At 37.5% G+C, this 26,607-nt stretch overlaps 2 protein-coding genes across 2 annotated transcripts in view; both read left to right on the top strand.

Moving 5' to 3' along the window:
* The first annotated feature begins 1,725 nt into the window (after window positions 1–1,725).
* The window catches only part of LOC109064015 (pleckstrin homology domain-containing family A member 7-like), an 85,594-nt gene continuing 60,712 nt past the window's right edge, over window positions 1,726–26,607 (top strand). The window contains 2 exon segments of the mRNA XM_042775812.1: window positions 1,726–1,801; window positions 1,937–1,994. Of these exon segments, the coding sequence (XP_042631746.1) occupies window positions 1,726–1,801; window positions 1,937–1,994 (134 nt within the window).
* LOC122148581 lies at window positions 10,294–11,554 on the top strand. The gene is made up of 2 exons (XM_042775158.1): window positions 10,294–11,308; window positions 11,339–11,554. Exon 1 carries the CDS (start codon window positions 10,294–10,296, stop codon window positions 11,191–11,193), a length of 900 nt encoding a protein of 299 aa, XP_042631092.1. The 3' UTR covers window positions 11,194–11,308; window positions 11,339–11,554.

Below are 26,607 nucleotides of genomic sequence, written 5' to 3'. Positions count from 1 at the left end.
AAAAACTATTTGATAGCGAGCTAAAGTGATAAATAAATATTGTATTTATAATTCAAGACCATCCAAGCGTCTCTAAACCCACCCACAACTGTCATGCCACTTTGTTAATATTAACTGAAGCTGCACTGACTGGTCCAGGTCCAGGGGTTTGGACCTGATTTGCAGGGGGAAGGACTTCTAGACCCCTGAAAGAAGCTTGGTCCTCCCTCTGCATGCTGACCCAGACTCATCTTCTCAAAACATTCCTTCCTCGTATCAGTAACTAATAACTTTTGCTTGTACTTATGTTGGGGGGACAACTAGCCTCTAGGTGTCACAATACGGAACACCATCACAAAAAATAAATAGAGTGAACCTTTTATGTACAGTACTGGCATCCCTAATAAATAATCTTGGCAAAAGATCCATGTCTACTGTGAAGATCACAAAGAAAATGTGTTAATATACATTATGTTTAAACATATGAAAGTAATTTTAAGTGGATCAAGTAGAAATAACGTAGGCTAACAACGGCCCAAACTATTTTATTGTAAATATGTAAAGTAACTATGAGTAATACAACAGGCAGGTTGCCAAGTCTGTGTTATTGTTGCAGATGGTAAGTGGAAACAGGTAATCTGGCTACTATTTTCTGTGGAAATTTACAACTGGAGTAGTATGTCCAAAGAAATAAGAAAGAAAACACACACACACACACACACACACCACCCACACACACACACCACACACACACACACACACAACACAACACACACACACACACACACAACCCACAACCCACAGTAATTCCAAGCAGGGATAGATATAAATAAACAACCCACAATAAATAAATAAAATAAAAAGACAAATAAATAGATAATCAGTATATAGGCTATTGCAGTTTAAGAATTGTAAAGAGTTTTAAGACACTCTTCTTTCAGAGTGTCTTATTTTACTGATTAAAATAAATTATCAAGTCATTTTTAAATGTCACAAAACTTACAGAATCTTTATCAAATCTGCATTTGTGTAAATAAAGCTTAACTAACCTATGGATAAGAAGCGGAAACTGTATGCGTTTATATTACACAGACATGGCAAACCCACAGGGTATTGCTGCAACAAAAAAATCTCACAAACAGCAGAATCTAATATAATAAATAAAAATCATGCTTTGAAAGACATGCATAGGGAACATTCAAATACATTGGAAACACCCAGCACTACAAAACAAAATACAGACAAGTGTTGACTTAAAATCTGTTTTTGGATGACTTAAAAAATGGACAATATATTATTATAAATATATTACATGATATCTCAAGAGCGTGAGCAAATGGATTTCCTCTACGTTTTCAGGACGATAGTCTGTATTGTAAGGAATTTATCTTTTTTTGTCGGGCAACCTTAGTCACTGAAAGCCAAGTGCAAAGTTAGCCCTCCCCTTTAATCGCCTTTTGCCCGAGCGCTGCAAAGGAGGACAGCGCGGAGGGAATATGAGGTAGACGGGACTTTACAACGGGAATAATGGCGGCCGCCGCTCCGGCGGGACACCTTACCTGAGAAACTACTGTTACGGGGTGTGCTGCGACGGCAGGGGTCTTGTTTCATAAAGTGAGGATATATGCTTAATATGACATTAGTAAGACCCCCCCCCAATTTCTTTTCTCATCCCCATACCGTTCGAGTGTTTCCCAGCCAATTGCATCGCGCACGCTAACAGGTGGTTTTGTTTTCCTGTCAGCGATGAAGACGAGAAGCACTTCTTGGCTTCATCCCTGCACTGGTGAACCTGTCAATTCTGGACACATGATCCGATCCGGTAAGTGCATTCATGCTTCCATTTAGCTTTAGAGATTTCAGTATTTAAGTGATATGTCGTGTTGCATAGGCTACGCATGAAAGAATAAATGAATGCTAAAAGTTCCGCAAACGTGCTATTTTTCTTGCCTCCTAGATCTACCCACAGGTTGGGAGGAAGGATTTACGAAGGAAGGAGCGAGTTTCTTCATTGAGTAAGTGGATGTGTTTACAGTAATTACACCTCACTGCGGTCCTGTAGTGCGTCAGGTGAATTACAGGTCATAAGCGCGCTTAATGGTAGAAGTCTTGCTCCTTCCTGATCAGGAAAGAATGAATAGTGAGAATTGTGCATGAGGGGTATCAAAGGTATGAAACATGCATCGTTATTGTCCTTGAAGCCTGGCATTGAAGAACAAAGTCTACAGAACAGAATAGGTGTACACGCCCCTTTCAGTTTACAGTTGATGTTGGCTTGATGTCAAAACCCGAGCTAATTCCTCAAAATGCTGTTTAGAATGTCTTTCAAGGATGCTTTATGCACACACATTAAGAGTAAGTGTTGAAAATGGTAGTAGGCTAAGTTTGAAATACCTGTGCGCTGTATACCTAAAAATATCTCAAGTTTAAGATTTTTGTACATACATTATGAATACAGTATGTAAGCTATATAAACCTTCTGCTATTGCAAGTCTGAAGGCATTTGCGACAATGGAGGTGCTTTATGCAGGTGTTTGTTTGCAGCAGTCGAACAGATTTGCTGATATGTTATAGATCAGTGGTTCTTAAGGTCTAGTCACTTTAGCCAAAATGTAGCAAAATTTCACAGACAAAAATCTGCATGGAGATATCTAAGTTCTCACTAGTGTGGATTCCTATTGAAATGACTGCATTGTGTGACTGCAATTCCCCTCCATATTGTTCAACACCATTTTCAAAGGCCGCCCATAGAAGGTAAGATGGTTCCTTCAGTATTTCTTCTAAAGATGAGTGGAAGAAATCTCTGAATAAACATAGTTGGAGTCACTGTCAGGCTGGCTAGATTTTAACTCATGAAGTGCTGATTTGGGGATGAATTTGGCATTAAGCTGCAGGTCACATCAACGCACATGCAAAGTTGCTGATCATATACTTGCAATCAAAGCTGTGATCTTGTATGAAAGAGTGAAAGACAGTCAGTCAATGCCTTTGTCTGCAGGACTGTATGTATTTGCTGACAAATCCAAAATGCATCACATGACATTCACGCGCCAGTCTGTTTGAGGATCTTGCATGGCTGGAGCCTGTTTGATTAAAGACAAACAGGATGCAGTAGTGACTTCCTACTGTAGCTCTCCTGACTGACTCTGGATAGTGTGACTTTTAATGTGATTAGGGAACACAAAACTGATTGAAACTAAAAGACACAGGGGTTGGACAAAATAATGCAAGCACTCATTATTATAGAGGTTAATATAATTTGTGTAGGCTTAAATAATAAAAAAAAAATATTGCAATTATCTTTTTTCATTTTTTGTTACTCTCTGGGGTCTTTCAGTATATGTATTCACCAGTGTTTAGTACAGGTACCTCCAACCACTGTACCTATGGATTGCAATAAATATAAACCGATATTTCAGTTTCTGCTATCTTTCAGTATTTTTATTTGCAATTTTTTAAAAATGTTTTAACCTCTCATGATCCCAGACCCAACAGAAAATCAATCTAACAAACATTCAAGTGGTTCAATCAGGCTCATGGCAGAGAATTGAAACATTATGATCATACTTTCAAAAGCTATGGCTAGTTATGCAGGCCACCAATGGCATTCGGGAATCCAGCAGTAGGAGTGTCTGATCATGCAACAACAAAACCTTGTGCAATAAAGAGGAAATAAACTTGTGATCCTCTGGATCAAGTAAATAATTAACTTTAATAAGTGATGTTGTGGTTTAAGTTAATGATTAAATTAAACCTTGTGCAATCTCAGGGTATGACGTAGATTTAATATGTATTGTGACTGATGGTCTGCCTATCTGCCGAATATTGTGGAGCTGAAAGATGGACTCTAAAAAATGCTGGCAGCACTTGATGAAGCACATCTGATGCCTATTGTGCCTTGTCACCGCTGCCATAAATCCAGTGTTTAGGAGTCCCTAGTTACAATGTGATATAGAATACATTATATATGTGTGTGTGTGTGTGTGTGTTTTGGATTGTCACCGCTGCCATTATTATTGTGTTTATTTAAAAGTATGGAGTTAATGGGGTCATATGATGCTTTTTTAAAAGATCATTATTTTTTGTATTTGGTGTAACAGAATATGTTGACATGCTTTAATGTTCAAAAAACATTCTTTTTCAAATACTGTACATTATTGTAGGTCCTCTATGCCCTGACTCTCTCTAACGGGTCATTTTCTACAAAGTCCCTCCTTCTGACAAGTGCAGTCTGCTCTGATTGGCCAACTGACCCAGTGTATTTTTAACGGGTCATTTTCTACAAGCACTAGGTCGAAAATGTAGTGCTTGGCCAACTGACCCAGTAACAGATTCATCTTTCAAAATAAATGTAAAGACAGCTAATAATGTCCTTAGTTTTACCCATCAGTTCAAGCCCGAAAAGGGAACAGAGTCACATGACAGATACGGTGATGATGAAGTCCTATGTGTTTGCAGTACACAAGCCATGGACGGTTAAGACAACTGACTCCACTGTGTGACCCTGTCTCTCTCTCTCTCTCTGTCTCTGTCTCTCTCTCTGTCTCTGTCTCTCTCTCTGTCTCTCTCACACACACACGTGCACGCACACACATACACACATACAGTCAATAGCAAATTCTTAAACTAATAACAAAACATACTTACAGTAGCTGATTCAGAAGCGCCAGATTGTCGTAGCAAAGTCAGAATTACCTCCTCTCCTAGGTTCACGAAACAGTCGTCCATAAAATGCATTGCTGTTCTGTTGTACGTAATCTTAAAGATTCCTAAATGCATCTACTTTCGGAAGGCCAAATAAAGTGCTTTTGCTTTTCACCTAGAAAACTAAAACACAGCATCTTCCTGACATGGCTGCTTCAACACTAACTGCGGTTCATGAAGCCACGCCTTCTTTCTTTGCGTAAACATTTGGGCGGTATTATGCAAATATGTCCACATAGTGACATAGAGATGTGGGGGCGGTGTTTGAATGAGGAGCCGTTCAGGGGGGGCGTAGCAGAGTTTTAACTTTGATAAAGAATATCTCTTTGGATTTGAGACTTTCGTCTGTGCAACTTTACAGATCTTCTTCATGCACCAAGAGCTTGTAACACTCCAAAGAGAAAGGAAAAAATTAAATCGCATCATATGACCCCTTTAAGTTTTTTAATGTTTTTGAAAGAAGTCTCTTATGGTTACTATTTTTTTTTTATTATTTTTTTATTTCATTAATATATAAAAAGTGTTATTTTTGTGTAATATTATTACCATTTAAAATAACTGTTTTCTGATTAGTGCATTATGGGACTGTATTCAGTGAAAACACCTTATTGTTACTACATGAACCTTTGCAGTAAAACTGCTTTCTTTGCAATATATTGACTTTTTTTTGCCCACATGGTGTTGGTTTACGCTGATTCGTTTTATCAGATAGTATGTTATGTAAAACAAGAATTTCTTTTTCTGATGATATCTGCTCTTTTTTCTTTTCTCCATGCTAAAATTATTAGGATTGGTCCTCATCATCAGTTGGGCACGATACAGCAATGCAATAATTGATCAAGGCTACTGTAATTTTGTCCAAAATCTACACATTGCATTTTAGGGGTGGGTAAATGGAGCACTGCTTTGCAAACAAAGTGCAGATGTGCCAAAGGAACTATTTGCTACTAGGCTTCTCAAACATAAATCTTAAATATCATAAGTGCAAACTCTTCTCAGAAGCACTTATTGTAGTCTTTAGGCAGACTGGTAAATACACATTCACACTGACTTCCTGTGTGCAGTGCACAGTCTGTAGTTACCCTAACAGTCAGCAGGGGGTGTAAATGGCAATCTGACTGTAGAAGAATACAGTGTATTCTCAATGAGTCACGTTTTTGGTTCTCAACAGGTTTCGATCATAATGTTATGGATATTACAGATCATTTCAGTTGTATAAATGTAGATATAGCTCATATCTCATGAGTGTAGTACATGCTTACCACAAATAAATAATTAATACTTTTTTTTCTGAACTGTTTGTGGTTGACTTCAAGCTCCATAGCAACTAAATGATTAATCATGCACAGCTTAGACCCTCAGGATATGAAACAAGGATGTTTCTCTGGCCTAAAGGGGGACGTGAGCCATGCAGCTCAGTGTGGTTCATATTAATGAATCTCTTGTTAAATAAATGATAAATGATAAAGATGAGTGAGCTTTTCTGAGCTATTACATATTAATGTGCCTCCAGGCTGTGAGAGTGGGAGAAATCCACTGAGCACATTGTCTTTGTAACTTGATTCTCAGATCCTGTCTTTACTGTTACACTTGACTTGCATCTCCATCACCGAGGGAGTGTGAGAGTTACGTTTTTTTTTTTATTATTGTTCTGAGTTTGAGTCAAAGTCTGTGTGGACCTAGTATTTTTTTAAAACACTTGGTTGACAAGTTATGTGACCTTCATGAAGAAAATTTTTAGACTGCAAGCACTGAAATGGTTGATATTGAGAGATAATGAGTATGAGGAACATACTCATACAACACACTGTGTTCAGTGGTTTTGAAGACAATTAGACATTTCAGACAATTCGGATATGTTTATTTCCAGAAATTATTTCGGAAAGCAAATAACTGTCATATCACAGCTTTTGTTAGGTCACTGAGGCTATGACAACTAGTTCCTATACAGCTATAACAGAAATGAGGATGAATACAATAAATACATGTTTTTGTCATGAAACTGCATGGTGATATAAAGGTAGAGGATCCAAATGCAGTAGTTTATTGAATTCGTAATCCACAAACGTTTCCAAAAAATCCAGAGGCAGGAAAAGGTCACGCACAAACAGGCAGCCAAAAAAAAAAAAGTCAAAGTAAGGGGCTGAGGCAAATAGAGTAATCCAGAAAACAGGCAGAATAACAAGACCAGGAACCAAGACACCGGGGAACCAGGGGTAAAGGCTTAGAATTGCAGTAATGAGACATACAGTACAAGACTTTGCAAAGGATGACTGTGAGAACGGGCTTATATAGGGTGAGCTAACCATGCTAATGAGACAAAGGTGCAAACAATGAGGGCTGATGAGACCGAGCAGAGGATTATGGGAAATGAAGTCCTTGATGGAGTGCCCTTTGGTGAACAACAAGGGCATTCCAGCTGGTGATCTTGACAGTTCTTTGGTAAATATATGCCTTTTCTCGGTGTGTAGACAAAATATAAGCTTTCTAATTCGCAGGCTATCTACACTACCATTCAATATTTTTTTAAGAAATTAATACTTTTATTCAGCAAGGACCATTACATTTATCAAAAGTAACAGGAAAGAACAGAATCTTTGCAAATTGCCTTTCCTAATAATGTGTTAATTAGCAAGTTTCACGATGAATGTGGCTAAAGTAAACAGTCCCTCAGAGGGCGGCTTGGAAAAGAGGGGCGGGGTCACCAGAACTCATTTGCATTTAAAGGAAAATGCTACAAAACGGCTTGCTCCGAAAAGAGCTGTTTTTTTTTGTTTTTGTTGGGTGTTTTTTTTTTCCACCATTGAGAAATTGTAACCAAACTACGTTACAGACTTTTCATTAAGACCCTAATGAATCATATCAACTTGTGGAAAATGGGCATCCGATGACGCCTTTAAGATCTGATGTAAAAAAAAAAAATAAATTCAATACTAAATTCATCAGGCATCAGAACTTTAAAACTGCATGCGGAAAAGTGTGTATCTGAGAAAAATAAAACAGTCCTCAAACATACTTAATTACCTATTGATAATGGTAATGCATTTATTTATAATTTAACATAATTATTTATATTCATTAAATATTTGAAAAGTAGGTATTAGTTTAAATTTATTAGATATAAAAACTTTAGACTGCAGATAACAATGCTGGACATCCAAAAAAAAAAAATCACTTCCACACCACAAAAAGATAGTATCAGAGAAATCTTTTTTTTGGTCAGAGAAAGAATTCTATTGAGCTAAATATGTATCATGAGCTTGTTTGTGATTGAAGATACTGTCAGAATTAACCCCCAGACTATCTGATTGCATTGTAATTTCTTTGCAGCTATCATAGCTGTGCAAGACAAGTCAATTAAAATGACCCACAAAGAGAGAGAGAGAGGGTCTGATTAGAGGATTTTTTCCCCATCTTTTCAACCTGGTTCCATATCTAATACTGGTAGAGGGCACTCCACCTTCATCTAGCAGGTCACCTTTCCAGATTATCAGGCTCACAAACTGCACCACAGGATGCTGCTCTCTTTTACCTGAATCTCTATCCTACAGACCACAGATGGTGATATCTGAATTGAAAACCTTCTCAAAATGCTCTCTTTTGGCAGTGCATTATGACAGACAGTGAGGAAAACAATAAATATCAAACAATTGTCAAACAGTTGTCTTCAATTTCTTTTGATCTCTTTTCAAGGTCAAAGCAAATATGATATATCACTTGTTAGGCACTTGTTTGATATGAGTTTTGATGTCTATCTTTGTCTCACAGCATGCATGCATTCATATGGAACAGCGTTCTCTGTCATGTTTGTTGTGATGGATTTCAGTGGCTGTGGGCTGTGCGGTAGATTCTGTAGGACAGAGCACTAGCCGGAGGTGTTGGGACAAAGGAGAAATTGAGAGGCAGATGAGGCTACTAGCTAAAGGAATGCTTTGTGAAAACGGGAGGCGTTGGCTTTCTGAACCCCTAGTGCCCTCACTGCAAACATTAGCATTGGCATCTTAGTGCAGCATCAGATCGAGTGTCCTGCCCTGGCAGACTTAGACAGGCAGAGACAGGAGTTAGTGCGGACAGAGACTGGGTCAGGAATGGGGAACTGCTGTGGTTGTAAAGGGGACTCGGGTCATGAGACGGTGCTGGTCAGACACAAGTTGGCATGGCCGAAGACGGACAGGGTCATCTTTGGAATAGACAGGTACATGTTTCCGACACCATTCTGATCAGTTTGGGAGATGAGGTGCAGCTTGGCACTAATGTTTATAATTTAAAGGTATAGTATTGCATTCTGTGTGTACAAAAAATTGAAGCACAACCAACACTGTTCTTGCAGTGTTTAGTACTGAATAGTGTGCTAGTGAAGAGAACTGGTTTCTGGACTGCAGCCTGCTGATTCTGTTTACAGTTACTTTTTTAGGGAGGCAAACAGGTTTGGACACCATCCAATAAATGTAATTAAGAGAGATGACTGGTCACAGGTGCACACAGATAAGTGAATATTGATTAGATGTTTTGTTTGGATATTAAAACTGAATACCAGCAGTTGAATGGAATGTTATTTGTGCAAATATCTGCATGCAAAAATCAGATTGCAAAATTGTTCTTTCAGTTCAAAAATTTCAGTAGTTAATACTAATGTTAGGATTATAAAATTTAGTATTGTCATTTTCTGCTGCGTCTGCCTGTTCCTGTTTTTCCTTATATGGTTTTGTTCCTGTTCTTTTTAGCTCATTAGTTAGTTTGCTCATTAGTCATCATTAGTTTACTCCCATCACCTGTTTGCCCCTCGTCAGCTGCCCTATTTAAAGTCTCCTTTCTGTTCAGTATACTGTCGGTTATTGTTTGGTGTTATATGTTTTGCTGTGAGTTATTGCCTTCCTTGTATTTGTGTGGATTAAAATTAAAGACTTTATTTTGGATTATCTTTGTCTTCATCATCTTCCTTGGAGCTCCGTAACAGAATAACTGACCTTAAAGATGAAGCTTGAACTGGCCTCAATTAATGTAGCCCCGAAGGGCAGTGCTCTTAGCCCTTCAGGGGCTCCTATTTTCATTTTTCAAGATGGATGTGACCTGGAGGAGTATGTCCTGGAGTTTTTGGATTATTGCCATCTCGCCACATGTGATGACCTTATCCTAATGGAGGTATTCAGGTGTGGGCTGGAACACGAGATCTGCTTCGTCATGCCCAGAGCTGACCCGTTCGGGTTGCTGAGAAACTACATAAACTTCGCACTGTGGATCACCGGATCAACATTTACCATGGACAAAGCAGAGCCCAGCCCGAGGTCATCATGTGAGTGCCGACAACCCAGAGTCCAGTCTACCACCACCATGTGACGCGGAGCTGTCAGAGCCTACCACAGACAGAGAGCCAAAGCCTGCCGCGGTCGTTGAGCCATTGCCATCAGGAGCGACAGAGCTGACAATCACCCCGGAACGTGTGCCTCAAGAGTCTGACCAGGTGCTTGAGCCGACAGCGCAAGTGATGGTGGATACAGCTTTGGAGATCACAGGGGCTAAGGAAAGCCATTTATTTACCATTGTATTTACCATTGAGCCACCGCTGAGGGTGAGCAAGAACTGGACTTGGGGGATTTAATAGACTGCAATATGGAGTTACAAATATGTCCATCATCTGTGATATTATTCTGGCAAGAAATCCCACCCAACCTCCCTCTCCCGCCTCCACTCATTGATCTGTACCATTCATCAACGCTCATTCTGCTGGATCTTGTCAGCCCCTCTGCTCACCCTCAGCCCACCATCTGTGGCGTGGGCTTGCCGCGGGTCTGCCCATCTCCAGCTCCATTGGTGTTGAGTCTGGAGGATCCCTTGACTCCGCCTCCGAGGCCCAGACTCTGCCTCAGCACTGTGACCCAGTGGCTCCACCATGGCTTGCAGCGCCCTCGTCTCCACCGGAGCCCATCAGTCCACCAGCTCCACCGGGCTCCCTCATGCCTCCAGCTCTGCCTTGGTCAGTCGTCCCCCTACCTTCACCTCGGGACTACACTCCTGGCTGTGCCTCGTCCCTCCAGCTCCACCTCAGTCCTCTGTCACTCCGGCTCCGCCGTGGCCCTCTGGATCCTCGGCTTCACCCTGGCTCTTCGGCTCTCTGCCATCATCTTGGCCTCCACCTCCACCTGCTTGACCGCCGTCGGTCGGCTCCATGTAGCCATCATCCCTTCCTCCACCATGGCTCCTCCCTCCGTAGGCTCCACTGGGGGTGGCCATCATGGCTGCGGCCTGGGTCCTGTCTGGCTCCTCCTACTCCAGCTCTCTCCTGTCGCATTCTTGGCTCCTTTAACCATCTGCTCCGCCCTGTTATCTTCTGTCTCCAGAATGGCTCCTCCCTCCATCTTCGCCACCTTGGTCGTCAGCCTGCCTTCCTGCCTGCCTTTCCACCAGCCCTTTGTTGCCAGTCCGTCCTCATCCCACACCCCTTCCCACCCTCCTTGGATCGTCCTGTTACAGTGGGAGGATTCGCCTTCTGGGATGAGGGAGTACTGTTAGGATTATGAAATTTAGTGTTGTCTTTTTGTTACGTCTGCCTGTTCCTGTTTTTCCTTATGGTTTTGTTCCTGTTCTGTTTTAGCTCATTAGTTTGCTCGTTAGTCATTAGTTTACTCCTGTTAGGATTATGAAATTTAGTGTTCTCCCCATCACCTGTTTGCCCCTCGTCAGCTGCCCTATTTAAAGTCTCCTTTCTGTTCAGTATACTGTTGGTTATTGTTTGGTGTTACATGTTTTGCTGCTACCCTGAGTTATCTCCTTCCTTTTATTCGTGTGGATTAAAATTAAAGACTTTATTTTGGATTATCTTCATCTTCCTTGGAGTTCTGTAACAACTAATACCTATAAAAATTCATATTTAAATTCTAAAATAACTTAATTTGAATAATTAAGAATAAATAAGGAAAAAATACAATAGGGCAATCATTCAAATAAAAAAATTACAAGAAATATGATTAATATAGAAATAATATTATATATAAAACAGCAATACACAGATACAAATTAGGTACACAAAATACCTAATTAGCTTTCCAGGTATCTACGGAGAACTCAAGTAAACATCCACATATTAAAAAAATTGTCCTGCCTGTTTGTATTTACTTAAGACAAACTGCTTGTGCTTACATTAATAGCTTCCTAAAACAGCATATTGAATTGAGCATTCACCTGCGCAGACGCATCACTGCAAACAACTCCATATGTGACAGAAAATGTGATGGTAATACAATAAGTAATACATTGCTGTAATGCAGTAATATAACGCATTACCTATCAAATTTTGGTAACAATTTACCTGTTACAATCTTAATAACACGTTACAACAAGGCATTTTAATCTGAAATTATGTGGTGTTAGTGATGTTTGTTTTATTTTTTTTTTTTTTTTTTTTTTTTTAAATTTAATTTAACTTCTATTCTTTACATTACAGGATGAGTTGTCTGATAGGTTATATTTTTGATTTGTGGAAATGCTCCCGATATTATTTTAGTTCGTAAGACAAAAGAACAAGAACGTAATAGTCAAGTGCAATCTATGTGCGAAACTGAGGGAACACATCTACATCGAGAAGTAGCATGAGTAAGTTGAAGAAAGACCTGGACCGGTGTCACACTAGAGCTGACAAGACAAAGCGACAGAAATGAATTTTCTCTCGGTCTGCCATGCTGCTTGAATCCTGAGAAGTGAAGTGACTCGTGGCTGAGAATGTTGTGGAAGATATGCAGCTTCTGTCAACAGTAGACTCGCCGGTGTTTAGCAAGCTTGTCAGTCAATGACAAGGTAAACTAACGTTGCTATGATTCATATAGGCTACAGTATTGATTACTAGGCCATACCTATGCTATCTACCGTGTTATTACAAACTAATGTACAACATAACGTTAACGTAGGCCTATATACTGGCATCTAAATATAATTTTTCCCATTTAAACATAGTGTTAATACCTTATCAAGCCATTTTCCTTTGCTAGCTATTTTTAATTTGGTGAAGATTACTCAAAAGTAATGCAAAAGTTGTGTAACAATTCAGATACATTATTGTAACTAACTAGTTTCAGATGGCAGTAACTAATATATAATGTATTACATTTTGGAAGTTACTTGCCACCACTTGTGACTGGTTCTCATGAATAATGGGAGCTCAACCCAATGACGTAAATGTGTAATGTGCAGCCACGCAGCCAATGAGCACTCAAATGACTCGGGTTTACGTCACATGCCTTGAACGTAACTTTTTAAACCGGATGAACGAAATGGTCCCAAAAATTGCAAAAATGACCAGTTTCCACTTTGTAACATATTTTGTGACAGCTATTACTTAAGCAATGTGCAACACGTATATATCTGTTAACATCTCAAAAAATGTGTTTTTGGGTTACATGACCCTTTAAGGTCTCAAGGACGGTTTATGTAACTATAAAGATTCAATTATCATTCTAATTTAGTAAAAAAATATGGAAGTCCACACCACAGCTACATTGATAACAACATAGAATAATAATTTTTTTCCAGCTGATGAATGATGAAAACATTGACAACCTATCAGAATCCACCTGACTCTAAAGACCTGGAACATTTCAAGCAAAACTGGAATGCGCGCTCATAATAAACAGAATGTTATCAAGTGTTGGTGTGGATGATAAGATAGTTAGCACAATAGTTATCTTTTTATATTTGGCATTCTTGGTGTGAAAAGGCCATAAGTCACTTAGTACTATATGTATATTGTGTAAAGACATGGTATTGTTACTTTTTTATTTTGGTATCTTGGTAACTTGTTGGCAATGTACCAGTTCTTTTGACATCTTTAGATTGTAAAAACAGTCTACTACTAATAAGGTTTAGTAATTCCTAAGCTGTAGGAATTATATTATTCCAATTAACCACTACATTCAAATGAACCTGCAAAAGTAGCAGGAATGAAGACAAATTAATTTGCAATTCATCTTTAATAATTAATCTGTTCAGGATTTCTAGAACATCAAGCAATATGAGGCTAAATATCTGATAATTTTGTTGCCCTGTTTGCAAATCTCAAATAGCCGTATTTGACATTTGTTTTATGATAAAATGCAATGCAACATTAATGCTCTGAAAACTTTTTACTGATCATCTTCAAGCCCTTGTTTCCATCCGAGATATTAATTCAAGTCGTTAATAATGACAGAATGAGGCCTGCTGGTTCTTGATGTTAACAGGAACACCTCACATTTTTCCAGTGCAAAGCTGTCATGTTTAGTTACAGCTTTTTTTGGATTGTGTTCACATTTGCTTTGAGAAAGCAGGGTTGTGTAAAGCGTAGAAAAACTGCACATTAATCTTGCCATGGGATGTGTTATCTGTGCATGTACTGGGAGGTTTTGTATGAAGACCGAACTTCTGGAAGAATTTTCAACCTAAAATGGTGTCCGTTCTTTCTGCATTTTGAATTATTCATAATGATTTCTGTTTGAAGTCTCTTTGATAGCGCCAGGCTGCTACATTGTTTCAGAATCATTAAATGCTGCCTTGCTACCCACTGCTGTTCTGATTCAGATAATAGGGCAAAGTATTAAAACTACAGCAAAGTACTGAATTTAAAAAATAATAGAAGAAAGCAGCTGGTGTCAGAGGTTTGAGGTATCCATTTTTTTGTATTACATTTTCTATTAGTTGCAATGTCAAAATCAGGGTCGCTTGACAACCAGAAGATTTTCCTTCAAAATTAACATTTTGATCTGTCTAATAAATGCTAATGTTACATATTTGTAGACTCTCATAGGTTTTGTGTATAGATCTCTGTCAAGGTCCATTTATGACAGTTTGTTATATTGTTATAGTAAAGACTGTTATAGTGTGCAACAGTGTTAAAGTGCCTCTATTATGCCATTTTAAAGGTTCCTATTATTGTTTTGAGAGTCTCCTACAATAGGATTACATGCATGCTAGGTCAAAAAACACTTTTGTTTTTCTCAAAATATGCTTTAAGTATCACCTAATTTTCCAGCGATTCTCAAACGATTCTTTCAAAGCAGTTCTACGATTCAGTCTCTCTAAAACGCTTCTTTCCGTGAGCCTGCTCTGCTCTGATTGGTCAGATGGCCTAGTCTTTTGTGATTGGTCTACACTCAATAGAAAATATAACATCTATTATTTATCATAATAATCCAAATAAACAGGGTATTGAGCCATCTTTCGAGAACAAGCGTTGAACCCCCCGAGACTTTTATATTTTTTAACTACCCAGGATTAGAGAAGTAGTCGTCGGTAGAATGATGTGTTTGTGGGTGGGGTCAAGTTGTTCGCGGCCAGCCAACGTAGAACATAGGCAGGAATTATGCAAATGTGTTACCCTGTGACTTGTAGCCATCACGGAAGTGGGATTCAAATTACTAACGACTCGTTTAGGCTGTAGAGAGTTGATTCTTTATTTTGGGAGACAATAACTTTATTTATTGTGCACTTTTGGCTTTACAACTTTACTGATCATTTACATTCACATACAGCCACATTACACACTGAATGAAAGGCAATATTGGAAATGGAATAATAGGGGCACTCTAAATGGAATTCAGTATTTTTTCACCACAGACAAAGCTCTTTGAAACCATGAAAGGGTAAATTAAAGGGTTTTCAATGTTTATGTAATTGAAGCTCTGAAAACATCACTTAGCTTGTTCACATAGATAATGCCCATAAATTAAAGTCACTTCCCAGGGCTCAACTCTGAGAATGTTTTCTACTCACCCTTTCGGGCCAGTGGTTAAATTTTTTTTCTTGCCCTGCCAAAATTTTAACTGAACCTACAATCAATCAATCAATCAATCAATCAGTTATTGTTTTCATAGCTTTTTACCCATCTAACTTTGTACTCTAAAAATAAACTCATGACACAAAAATTTTTGATACCAGTAAAGTTTCACAATTCACGTTACCTGGATTCTCGATCCCACAGTAAAAACTAGCCTAACTAATGTAAAGTTATTAAAGACAAGTGAACAGTAAGTAATAAAATAAGAACAAATAAACAAATTCTAAGCAATATCACCAATAAATACAACAGAATAAAGATACAAATAAAATAGATACAGTAGGTCTAACAGTGGCATTCAGCTACAGAAATTCAATAATCTTTTGTAAAATAACACTACATATTCTTCACTGTGTAAATTAAATATGGATTAATCCTTGTTAAAGCTACAAACGTTATTCAGTCAAGATCAGTGAGCAATTTTCTCTTTGTATTTTCTCTATTGTTTGAATAACATAAATGACAGAGAGAGCAGCAGGTACTGTATATTAGGCTGTGGTCAACTTTAAGACCTAATGCACAAATTCAAACTAATTAAACATCTGATTTATTTCACGTCTGTTTATCTCAACTACAATTCCATCAACTATCCAGAGCGTCTTTCACGCTATCAGGCAGTCCTTATTGTCGAGCCCTATTTCCAGTAAATTGGTTTGAAAGGTTGTTTACTCTTTTTGCTTAGGAATCAAATAGAAATCACATGTCTGTTTTCTTTCCAAAGTGTGACCTGTAGAAAATTCGGCCTGTTTACATCACACACTGAAAGAAAATCTTCCCCGCAGACACCTTTCAAAGTGAGAGATTATCCCAATTTCAGCTTTTCAGTGAAGTGCATGGCCTGTGGAATGAGGTTTTGTCCGGTCTGTGAACACTGATTTAGTGCATCCATATTTAGTTTAAAACTGAACCTTTGATGTTTTGACTGGACCCTCCATTACATTGAAATGTCACGTCTTTTATTAAACTAGGTCAGCAAATGTTTGTTAAAGGAGGTAATGGAGGATAATAGAGGTTTAATGAAAGAAGATGATTGACTGACTGGTTCATGGCCCATTTTCATGGCTGTTATTTAAAACATTTCACACACATACTGACTGATATTGGATGTGAAGATGACTGCCAACAAGCAGATTGGGTACATTTGAAGATCAAACTAATCATCATTTTTCATTCACTGATTTGAAATTCAATGTCTTAAAGAATTGGGATCGCTTGTTGTAATACATTTAAACCCCTATTTAATTTAAATGCATCTCAGCGGTAATTAAAGCTGATTCCAAGCGGTGGCTGATTTGCTATTGCTATATCTGTTGCTATTGCAATAATATCTCTCTGTCTTGTACCATTCACAAGCATTACTGGTTTTAGAATAGTGTGGTTAAGACCCGCAGGCTATGTTGTAGTAGGATGTATTAATAGTAAGTTCTGTGCATCTGCTGGGATTTGCAATAAAATATCTGGTTCATAGATGCTCTTGAGATGGCAGTAAAGATACAAACAGTAAAGCATAGATTAGAACTGCTGTACGCAATACATTTTCATCATTGATAATGATGACAAATGTTTCTTGAGAATCAAATCAGCAGACTAATGGATGCTGAAAATTCACACAAAAATTACCTTGGTCTAAACGTGTATTACAGACTCAAAACATTTGAATATTAGTGTATGTCTGCAGCTTCCTGTGGTATTATTTGTATTGTGAGTAAGGAGAGATTGTCACAAGGTATCAGTAGTTTTGAGTTAAAGGTCCAAATACACAAATGCTTTATTCTCTAGCAGTGGTTTTGTATATTAGTCTCTTAAATTAGGATTTTTTTTTCTGAATTATTGGAGCATATTGCTTTCCTTAAATAATCTCTTGCAAGCCTGAACTCGTTCAGTGCACCAGAATAGACTACACAAGGTCATAACTCTGTGAGCTTGGGTTTCTGTGTTGAAACACAGAGAAAGATTTATAGGGTAAATCCTTACACATCCCGGAAGATGTTCCCTTGACTTTGATGACTGTATGGGTTGCAGACTTCTGTGCGCTGCTGATAAGCTGTACGTACGTCACTAATCACACACTTCCCTTTAGCAGATAGCATTCAGCAGACCACACATTCAAATCTCATGACCGCACAATCTCAAGTTTGTGGTTAACGTGCACAGCTTTAAGGAGAATCCATGACATAGAGGTGTGTTTGGTGCAGGTTCAGTCATGCTTATATTGGGATATTATGATGAATCATGATATATTGAATCATGAGGCATTTCATATTTACTGTACCACAGTGTAGTTGCTGATATGCAGCTCTGGTCAGTAACCTCTGTGGCTTATTTAATGTAGCTCATTACTCTAACTCTTACTCACTGATTTAAATAAAGCTCTGTCAGCCCTTCAATGCCCCAAGGTGGGATTTCCATGTAATTGCACAGGGAGAAGAGGGTGATCTCTTCTGTTTAAAGAAGGATTTTTCAAATACACGTTTGTTTTGCTAGTGCTCTTTTTGTAATACCCATAAATCTCAAATCCAGTTCTGATCAAACATGCCACATTAAGATTCTTTGCTCCAAGTTTAACATTGTTTTTTATGGGGGTTTAAATGGACTAAAGACCAGTATACATCACCAGAGAAAAGTCTGTTGTTTTTACTGAAAGTTCTGACATTTTTTTTAATTAATTCAAAATTGCAAGTTCAAAAAAATGAAATATGAAACATACGTGGACGAATCCTTCACAGTAAAATCTATAATATTCATTTACAGAATGGATAGGATGAATTTTCATTCCATGATGGCTTTAAGACAACTAAAAAACTAGACTAAGCAGGAATGAATACATGGAGGAGTTATTTTAATGCTTTCTTTGTGCTGACTCCAACTAAAAACAAAGCATATCTTGGGAGAAGACAGACTATGACTTATCTTCTCCTATTTTAATCCTTCTTTGTGGAGCCAAAGTTTTAGCTTTCACACAATTCACTTAAATTCACATTCAACTCCAGTGAGATCTAAATGAGATCATTTTCTAGTACCAGCTTGAAGCCCATTAAGATTGAAACTGTGATTACAATGCCCCTCACACTCCATTAACTGATACTTTTCTTTTCCTATATTTAAAACCTTTTAAGTCTTGATGTAAAGGAGGTAGTGAAGGATTTGTAAAATGTATTTTGACATGCATCTGAGTAAAATAGATTATCAAAAAATGTAGGGGACTTGGTTCCATCCATCAATTGATGATTGGATGGAGGCAGATCTGAATGCAAGCTCACAATCAGTTGTGAAAAGGTTACTGTCTGTCGCTTCGCCAGAAGATCGATTTATGACATTTCGATTAAAAATTACAAAGTATGTTTACATAGGAAAATAAATGGAAAAGCAGCGAAGTTGAATGCAAACGTGAACGGCCCTTTATACTGTCTGTGAAGGCAGCAATTTTCAGTTTCAGCCTGGAATGCTGAGATTTATATCCAAGTAGACTTGAAGAGCACCTGTACCGTTTATTTATTCACTGATTAATGACGTTTACAAATTATTCTCTCTATATTTGTCTCATTCATATGATATATTTCCCTTCCTGTTCTCAGTCTGTCTCTCCACTCCCAACAACACTGCACATCCTGCCTGTCAGAGGCAGGCAGAGATTCAAAAAGAGTAGGTTCGCTCTACGCCCCTCCCTTTCTCCCTCTCCTCCCTGTGAGTGTGTGCAGTGGTACGTCAGAGCAGAAGATTGGTGTGTATGTGTGCGTGCACGCAGGCTGGTGACTGTGAGCCGGTGAGGAAACAGGAGCATCAGAGACAGGAGACTCCACACAGACAGCAAAATCCTGATGCTTACGCCTTTGCCCGCTTCAACGGCAGAACGCTCCGGTTTTACCTGTTCTTCGTTTTTAACAGCCATGGAGCTCTGAAACATCTCTGCTGCTCTTTCTTGAGAAACGGATGAGATTTAGATTCTGGAACTATTCCATTAGGGCTCTTCTCGGGACTCTTTCCTTTTATTCAGACTGATTTGTTCCTTTTCCTGCAGTGTTTTCCCCTCTGTCATGAAACCTGAATTTACTGCTGTTAAAATGAAATTAGAACTTGAATTTCTGTAAGTGTTATTCAGTTGGAAGTTTGGCACTTGGAGCTGTTTGGATTTAACATGTGGAGCCAGTCAGGATATTCCAACCACCAGCCTCATCCTCCTCACCCCTTTTACCATGAACCCTACAGGTGGGTTGGCCTTCCTGTTTTATCTTAGATCACAATAGAGGTTAATGATAAAGTATGTGAAGCTAGGATTTTGGCAACAATGTTTGCAGATTTTGCTTTCATTTTCCTCTTCCTGTAATGGGGAATGTCCACAGATTGCTGCCGAGAGGTCATTTCAGGATGGATCTGCCTGACAGTTGATGCTGAAACCGTTTGGCAGGTTTATGTTGGATAATACTAGATTAAATCTAAACCATGTGCGTCTGTGGCACGGATTACATTGAGATGAGAATGAATTAACTGCTTTATGTCAAGACATTGTGGAATTCCAACAAGTCCTGTTGAACTGGCAAGTCGAGCAAGTTCTGTGGAAGTGAAGACGTGATGCACGAAAACATGTCATAAATACTTCACTCGTTGTGGCTTTAGTTCCTTTCTGTTTCTGTGTGAAGGTGTTCATAGTCTGACAGCATGCCTCCAGTTTTCATTGTCCTCCTGACTGAAAGTTTTGTATTTCTCAAATACCAGTGGCAGCATTCCAATCTTGAAGCCAAATACTTCTGCAAGGTTTGTTTACTTTCCTCATAACTTAGTGTTTCCTAATAGCTCAGAAAGGACAGAGATTGTTCTTTCATTATTAACACATTGCAGGCCCTTGGCTCGGATGCATTTCTCGTGATTCGGTGGAAATGCTAATGTTAGTGTGGAGTTTGTTTGTATTTTAGTGTACTTTCAGAGGCACAGCAGGGGTTGCTTGATTATAGTCTGCTTTATGTTTTCTGCTGCATTGTGATCATTATACCAAACCCATTATTATGAGTTGCTTCTCTAATAACTGCCCGTGTGTTTGCCTTTCACTTTCCCTCTCTAGTTACTGGAAAACTCTGTATAACTACATTTGTTGTTATAAAACTCACTCCAATTATGCAGGCCTACTTCTCTAGCATTTATTTAACCAACATATGTAAGTGGCCTGCTTTTGACTCAACTGATAATGCTTTGCTGAAAGTGTTTCTATGCTGATGTTAAGTAACAGTCTGTTTGTTTGATCTTCTATGCTTGGTATGTCTCGTTGAGTGATTGTACTCAGTAGACTTGCATGTAATGCATGCAATTCAAAAGTCAGTGAATTTTAGGTAACCTGAAATTGCAGAGATATAGTAAACTGAAACTCATAAGACTTATCTTAGCGCAACTTATTACAGTTAACAACAGAATAACATAATAAGCTACACATTATGCACTAGCCAATATAGTGTACGGTTTCCATTGTTTTTATAATCTAATAAAATCAATATCATAATGATATGGTTTAAGTGGTAATTTTTTTTACATTTAGGCTCCAGCATCCCTGGACATGCAGTTTGGAGAATGAATGACTTTGGAAGGCCTTAAGTTTTTATTGCATGGCTTTCCCTTTAACATACAAATTTAAATTCCATTTTTGAATTTAGCCTAACTTCAACAATGGAAGGTAGACACTCAGTCTCTTTCAGCTCGTCTGCTGTTTTGAATAGAGATATGTTTTATGTAGTATAGTTTCACAAAACTGGTCAGACCATTCTGTTTTTGCTTCAAATTTTGAAATTATACAGTCTAATTTAGATTAAAAACTACTCATGCTCCATGTATGCTGCATCTTTGTTTGGATTGTGATTAAAATCCAGTGGTTGCCTCTAGTTTTAAATTGAAAGAGCACAGACAAAGCCTTAGTTTGTTCATATTAAGAGATTTATTTTATTTGTATAACTTATAGGGTTGGGCCGATAGACGATGACATCGTTTATCACTGATGTCTGACAGACATCACAATGTTAAGCTGACATCATGATCACCCCCCGCAATCCGCCGCATCCTAGTTTCGTGTTCGGAAAGGAAATAAAGTGTACTATGGAAACCCTAAAGGGAATAAATAGCCTACGAGGTGGGAGGATAAAAAAATCTATATTTCAATACTTTTTCTTTCAATTATATCATTGAGTAAGTATAGGCGACTGTATATAAATTGTGGCATCAGGGAGCCGCTATTGAAACCGCTTTCGATTGCGCGCTCTCATTTTAATTTCACTTTCACCTTTGAGATTAGCGATCACAAGGACTCTATACTATGGAGTGGCAGTACTTCCCACACATTTGACAAGATTAGATGTTTGTCATTAGTGCTCAGGATCTGCAAATCAATAGCCATCTTCTTATCAGACATTTCTACTAACTTAACACTTAAGTGGTGAGTGAATTTTCATGTACTGTAATGCAACAGGCTACTGCTGGCAAGCGGCTAACGTTTTTGTGGCTCCATAGAACGCGCTATTGGTGTTATGCTTTGGGCACACCCCTTACCCCACCCCCCAATGTCGTCGTCCATACTTACTACTTACTTGTTTGATTTTGGGTTTGTTTTAAAATTTCAATTTAGTTTTGTTATATTTTAATTTCACAAAGAAATGTGCAGCAATAGCCTAATAAAATGACACCTTTTCATTTACTGTATAATGTCTTGAATCTCATTTTGTAAAAAAAAAGAAAAAAATTGTGAGAAAATCGAATCGTGAATCGAATAGAATTGAATCGTGAGTTGAGTGAATCGTTACACCCCTATCCATATATGGTTCCACTGTCTGTACAGGGCCAGAATCAGTGTCAGCATGACCACTTATTCAGCCACTGTGTGTCATTTATTTTTGGTTGTTTGATTTTTAAGTTAGTTGATTTTTGGTACTTTAGTTGGGCACAGCAGATAAAACTTTGTAATGTAAAAACCAGAAATTGTTGCTATTAATTATTACACTGGAATACTTGATTCTGATTGGTTAATTGCAGTAATTTTGGCAATATTTAACTGACCATTTTCCCAGGCAGGTGATTTCTTCTGTTTCATGTCTTTTTGTTTTAACTCTCCATTGTTTTTTTTTTTTTCCACCCTTGTGTTAAAATAATTTTGAACTCAATGTTATCCTCAATATTTAGGTAACACTTTACAATAAGGTCCCATTTGTTAGCATTAGTTAACTACATTAATTAACATGAACTATCAATGAAAAATAGTTAGAAATAGCATTTATTAATCTTAACTAATGTTAATTTTAACATTTACTAATACTTTATAAAACCAAAAGTTGTTAATAATCTGTTAATATTATTTAATGGACCTGAGCTGAGCGCGAGTGAACGCGATCATAATGCTGCGTTCACACCAAATGCGAATAGAGTAACTATTTCCCCCTTAATATACAACTACTTTTCGCTAACAAGATAATGTGTTTATTCAGAGAACGTGTGCAGGAAAAAGTGGAAAAGCCTTGAATGCTCGATCAACATTAGCCATCATGCAAACAGACAAACCGCCTAGCACTTGCCCCTCCCACAAGAAGGGATGATTTCGCCTCGGATGCGTGTCAATTTCGCTTCAAACTCTTGCTTTCTATGCGCGTCTATTTTGCTCTAGACACGCGAATGCATTCAAAATGTTCAAGCGGCAAACTAGACGCGGTAGATGCGAATTTGACGCTCTATTCGCGTTTGGTGTGAACGCAGCATTAAAGGGGTACTCCCCCCCCCAAATTGATAATTTTGTCATTAATCACTTATCCCCATTTCGTTCCGTAGCTTGTAAAAGCTCAGTTCGTCTTCAGAACACAATTTAAGATATTTTGGATGAAAACCGGGAGGCTTGAGACTGTCCCATAGACTGCCAAATAAATAACAGTGTCAAGGTCCATAAAAGGTATGAAAGTCGTTGTCAGAATATTCCATCTGCCATCGGACGTGCAATCTGGGTTATATGAAGCAACAGGAACACTTTTTGTAAGCAAAGAAAACAAAAATAACGATTTATTCAATAATTCCTTTGTTAACAGTCTCCTCTGTGTCTCTCCATATCACCATATGCTGTGTATGCTCTTCTGTGTCATCCGTGCCACAAGGATGCGCTGTTTCTATGTGTATTTAGCTTTGATTTGAAATAAAACAGTGCATCCTTGTGGCTTTATGTTTGGGTTAAGTTGGCCTAATTGTAATCTTATAATGTAAAAGTGCTCCCTATAGTTTTAAGGCATAAGCTGAGGTAGATTTGCATCACTAAGGAAATTTAACTGAATGTATTTCAAGAAAGAGCAACTTGTTCAGTAAACCATTAAAAAAAAAAAAAATAGTTTTTCCCCCTGCTGTACCGAAATCATACCGAACCGTGACGTTAAAACCGAGGTACGTACTGAACCGTCATATTTGTGTACCGTTACACCCCTAATAAATACAGTTAGTAATGCATTAACTAATGGTACCTTATTGTAAAGTGTTACTAATATTTCATATAAATTAATTTATTGTTTTGGTAAGTACCCATGTAAATAAACAGGATAATTAAAGCTGCTAAATTATTACAAGAAACTATCCGTTCAAGGTGCTACAAGATATGATAGATGATCCAAGATTATGCAATAATTTCCTGATATCTGTACGTTATCTTTACATATTTTGTTTTCTGTTTATTAAGTTAAACCTGCGTTGTTTCAGTTACCTTGTGTGGTGTTGCCCACAATGCTTTGGTGACAGGACTTTGAAATAACAAACATGGAATCAATAAAAAGCATGACTTATTTTGCATCCACCTAGCCAAATCTGTTGAAGCTGTTGTCATAACCTAGTAGGCTTTTTTATTAGAATAGAAAATAGCAAGTTCCATAGAAAAATACTATTGTATGTTTTTTTGCAGCGGGGCAGCTCAAGAACGCCGGACACACAAGTACTCTGGCTCTTTTGCCCCAAGGCTGCCCAGGCTTTTGCCAAGCCAACATCAAAGTTAGTTTACTAACTTTAGCTTCTAGTTATTATTATTATTATTATTATTATTATTATTATGTTTTCTTCTGAGACACAATGTATTTTTTTTTTTTTTTTATTATTATTATTATTTTTTGTTGTTGGGATGTATGTATGTATTTTAGTTGTTTTTTTTAGTTGTGACTTCCAGACTTGACCAGCCTGACCTCATTCATATGATGACATATAACTTACCTGTACGTCTTAATTGATTGACCGTTTCATTAGTTTCTCATCTCACACCACAACAATCAGTCAGTCTGTTGAGTGTACTAAATAACTCTTTGATTTTTATCATGCAGTACTCAGAGGCCTCTTCTATATGCAGTGTAATATCAGAGCTGATTATAAATGCAGCTCTTCATGAAAAGACCTTGAATCTGAGACAAAACTTACGGCAGTGTCTTTTGTGTGATTATCTGTGCCATTTACAAAAAAGCAGAATTTGCACTTGGAGCGCATCTGCTTCTCTAGGCTCAGCACGAACCAATCAAATTTCAGCATGGGTCCCAGAGAGGCCACACTGAGACCCCAAAAGAGGGCTAAAAAAAGTCCCATGCTCATCTGAGCTGGATCCTGCCTAGTAATTTACATTCGTGATTTATCCAGTGCTGTCAGAAGATTGAGAGGATCAAAGATCAGAGGGATGATCCAGATGTGTGGATATGTGATTTGTGACAGCCTCTTTCTCTGTGAAGAGTGGACATCTCGCCAGTGAACTGGAACCTTTTTATTTCTGTGTGAGGACAGTAGATATTACAGCAAAGGATATTGTCTATCTTGAGTCCACTAAGGGGTTAAAATGCTAAGCAACTGTTTTCAGAGCTGCTTGGGACTGAACCATGTAAGGTAGGACTAAATGAGTGTTTTGATGTTTGAAAGGTACCTAGGAATTTTAGCAGCAACGTCAAGTATCACATGACCAGAAAGGAAGATGGATAAACTGCTCCATACCATATATTTGTCATGCGTTATGTTTGTTTTAGTCTTGTTTCCCAGTATTAATATCAAAGTATCTTTTTAGAAATATATAAATTTATTCAAAAAGAGTGTTTTTTCTTGAATTACTTTATTTTAAATGATTTTTCTTAATCAATTGGCAAGTATTTGTCCTTGATCTTTTATTTAATATTTTATTGTTATTATTATTATTATTTTAATTTAAACTTAACGTTAGTTAAAATATATATTTTTTTTTATAAAAAATGTAGTCAGTACTAGATTACACTGTTTTTCGAAAAACATTTGTTTTTTTAATTATTATTATTATTATTATTATTATTATTATTATTATTATTATTATTATTATTTTGATCCAGCAAGAATGCATTAAAATTGATCAAGAGTAACAGTAATTACATTTATAATGGTGCAAAAGATTTCTTTGTCAAATAAACTGTTCTTTTCAACTTTCTATTGAAAAAATGTATCACAGGTTTCACAAAAATATTAAGCAACTGTTTTCAACATTGATAATAACAAGAAGGCTATTTTAAATAGTAATAATATATCACATTATTACTGTTTTTACTATATTTTGTTAAATGAAATGTATGTTTTATGTTTTAATACCCTTTTAAGCATTATTACAGGTTCTTAAAGACAATTGCAAATAAAAACTCTTGTTTTTTCTGTTATATTGAAACACCAGTATTAAATAGATCAACAGTTTAAGAACAATTAAAACAAAATATAGACCAATATTAAAAATATACAAATGGCTAATCTAACATCTTATATATTACAAAGCTAAATGAGAAAATCCACAATCATTTACATAAGAGATCTCTTAATTTAACACCTTGGGATGGGAAATGCAGCCTTGGTGAGCATAAGAGTCTTCTTTCAAAAACAAACTTTTGATAGTATACTGTATGCCATTTTGAAAACTGATCTTACTTCAGGGATGTTTAAATAATGTAGTGAATAAAAAAAAGAGTTCCGCCTCCTCATTTTCTAAATTTCTCACGCCTTAGTCTAAATGGCTCCTCTGACATTTAAATGTCGCTATTCAACAAGGGACTCAGACAGCAGCATAGGTCTTGCTAACATACCCCGTCTGTCAATGTGTGTACTGTACTGACGCAAGACCTTTATTATTAATTCATGCAAGCCATTTA

This window comes from Cyprinus carpio, chromosome A18, assembly GCF_018340385.1.
Source record: "Cyprinus carpio isolate SPL01 chromosome A18, ASM1834038v1, whole genome shotgun sequence".
In the NCBI taxonomy this organism is placed as follows: Eukaryota; Metazoa; Chordata; class Actinopteri; order Cypriniformes; family Cyprinidae; genus Cyprinus; species Cyprinus carpio.
Note: the sequence above shows the minus strand (reverse complement) of the source record. Positions and strands in the feature narration are given on the sequence as shown.

Coding starts and splice junctions, on each gene's coding strand:
- LOC122148581 (XM_042775158.1), top strand. CDS start 10,294: ATGGAGTTACAAATATGTCCATCATCTGTGATATTATTCTGGCAAGAA.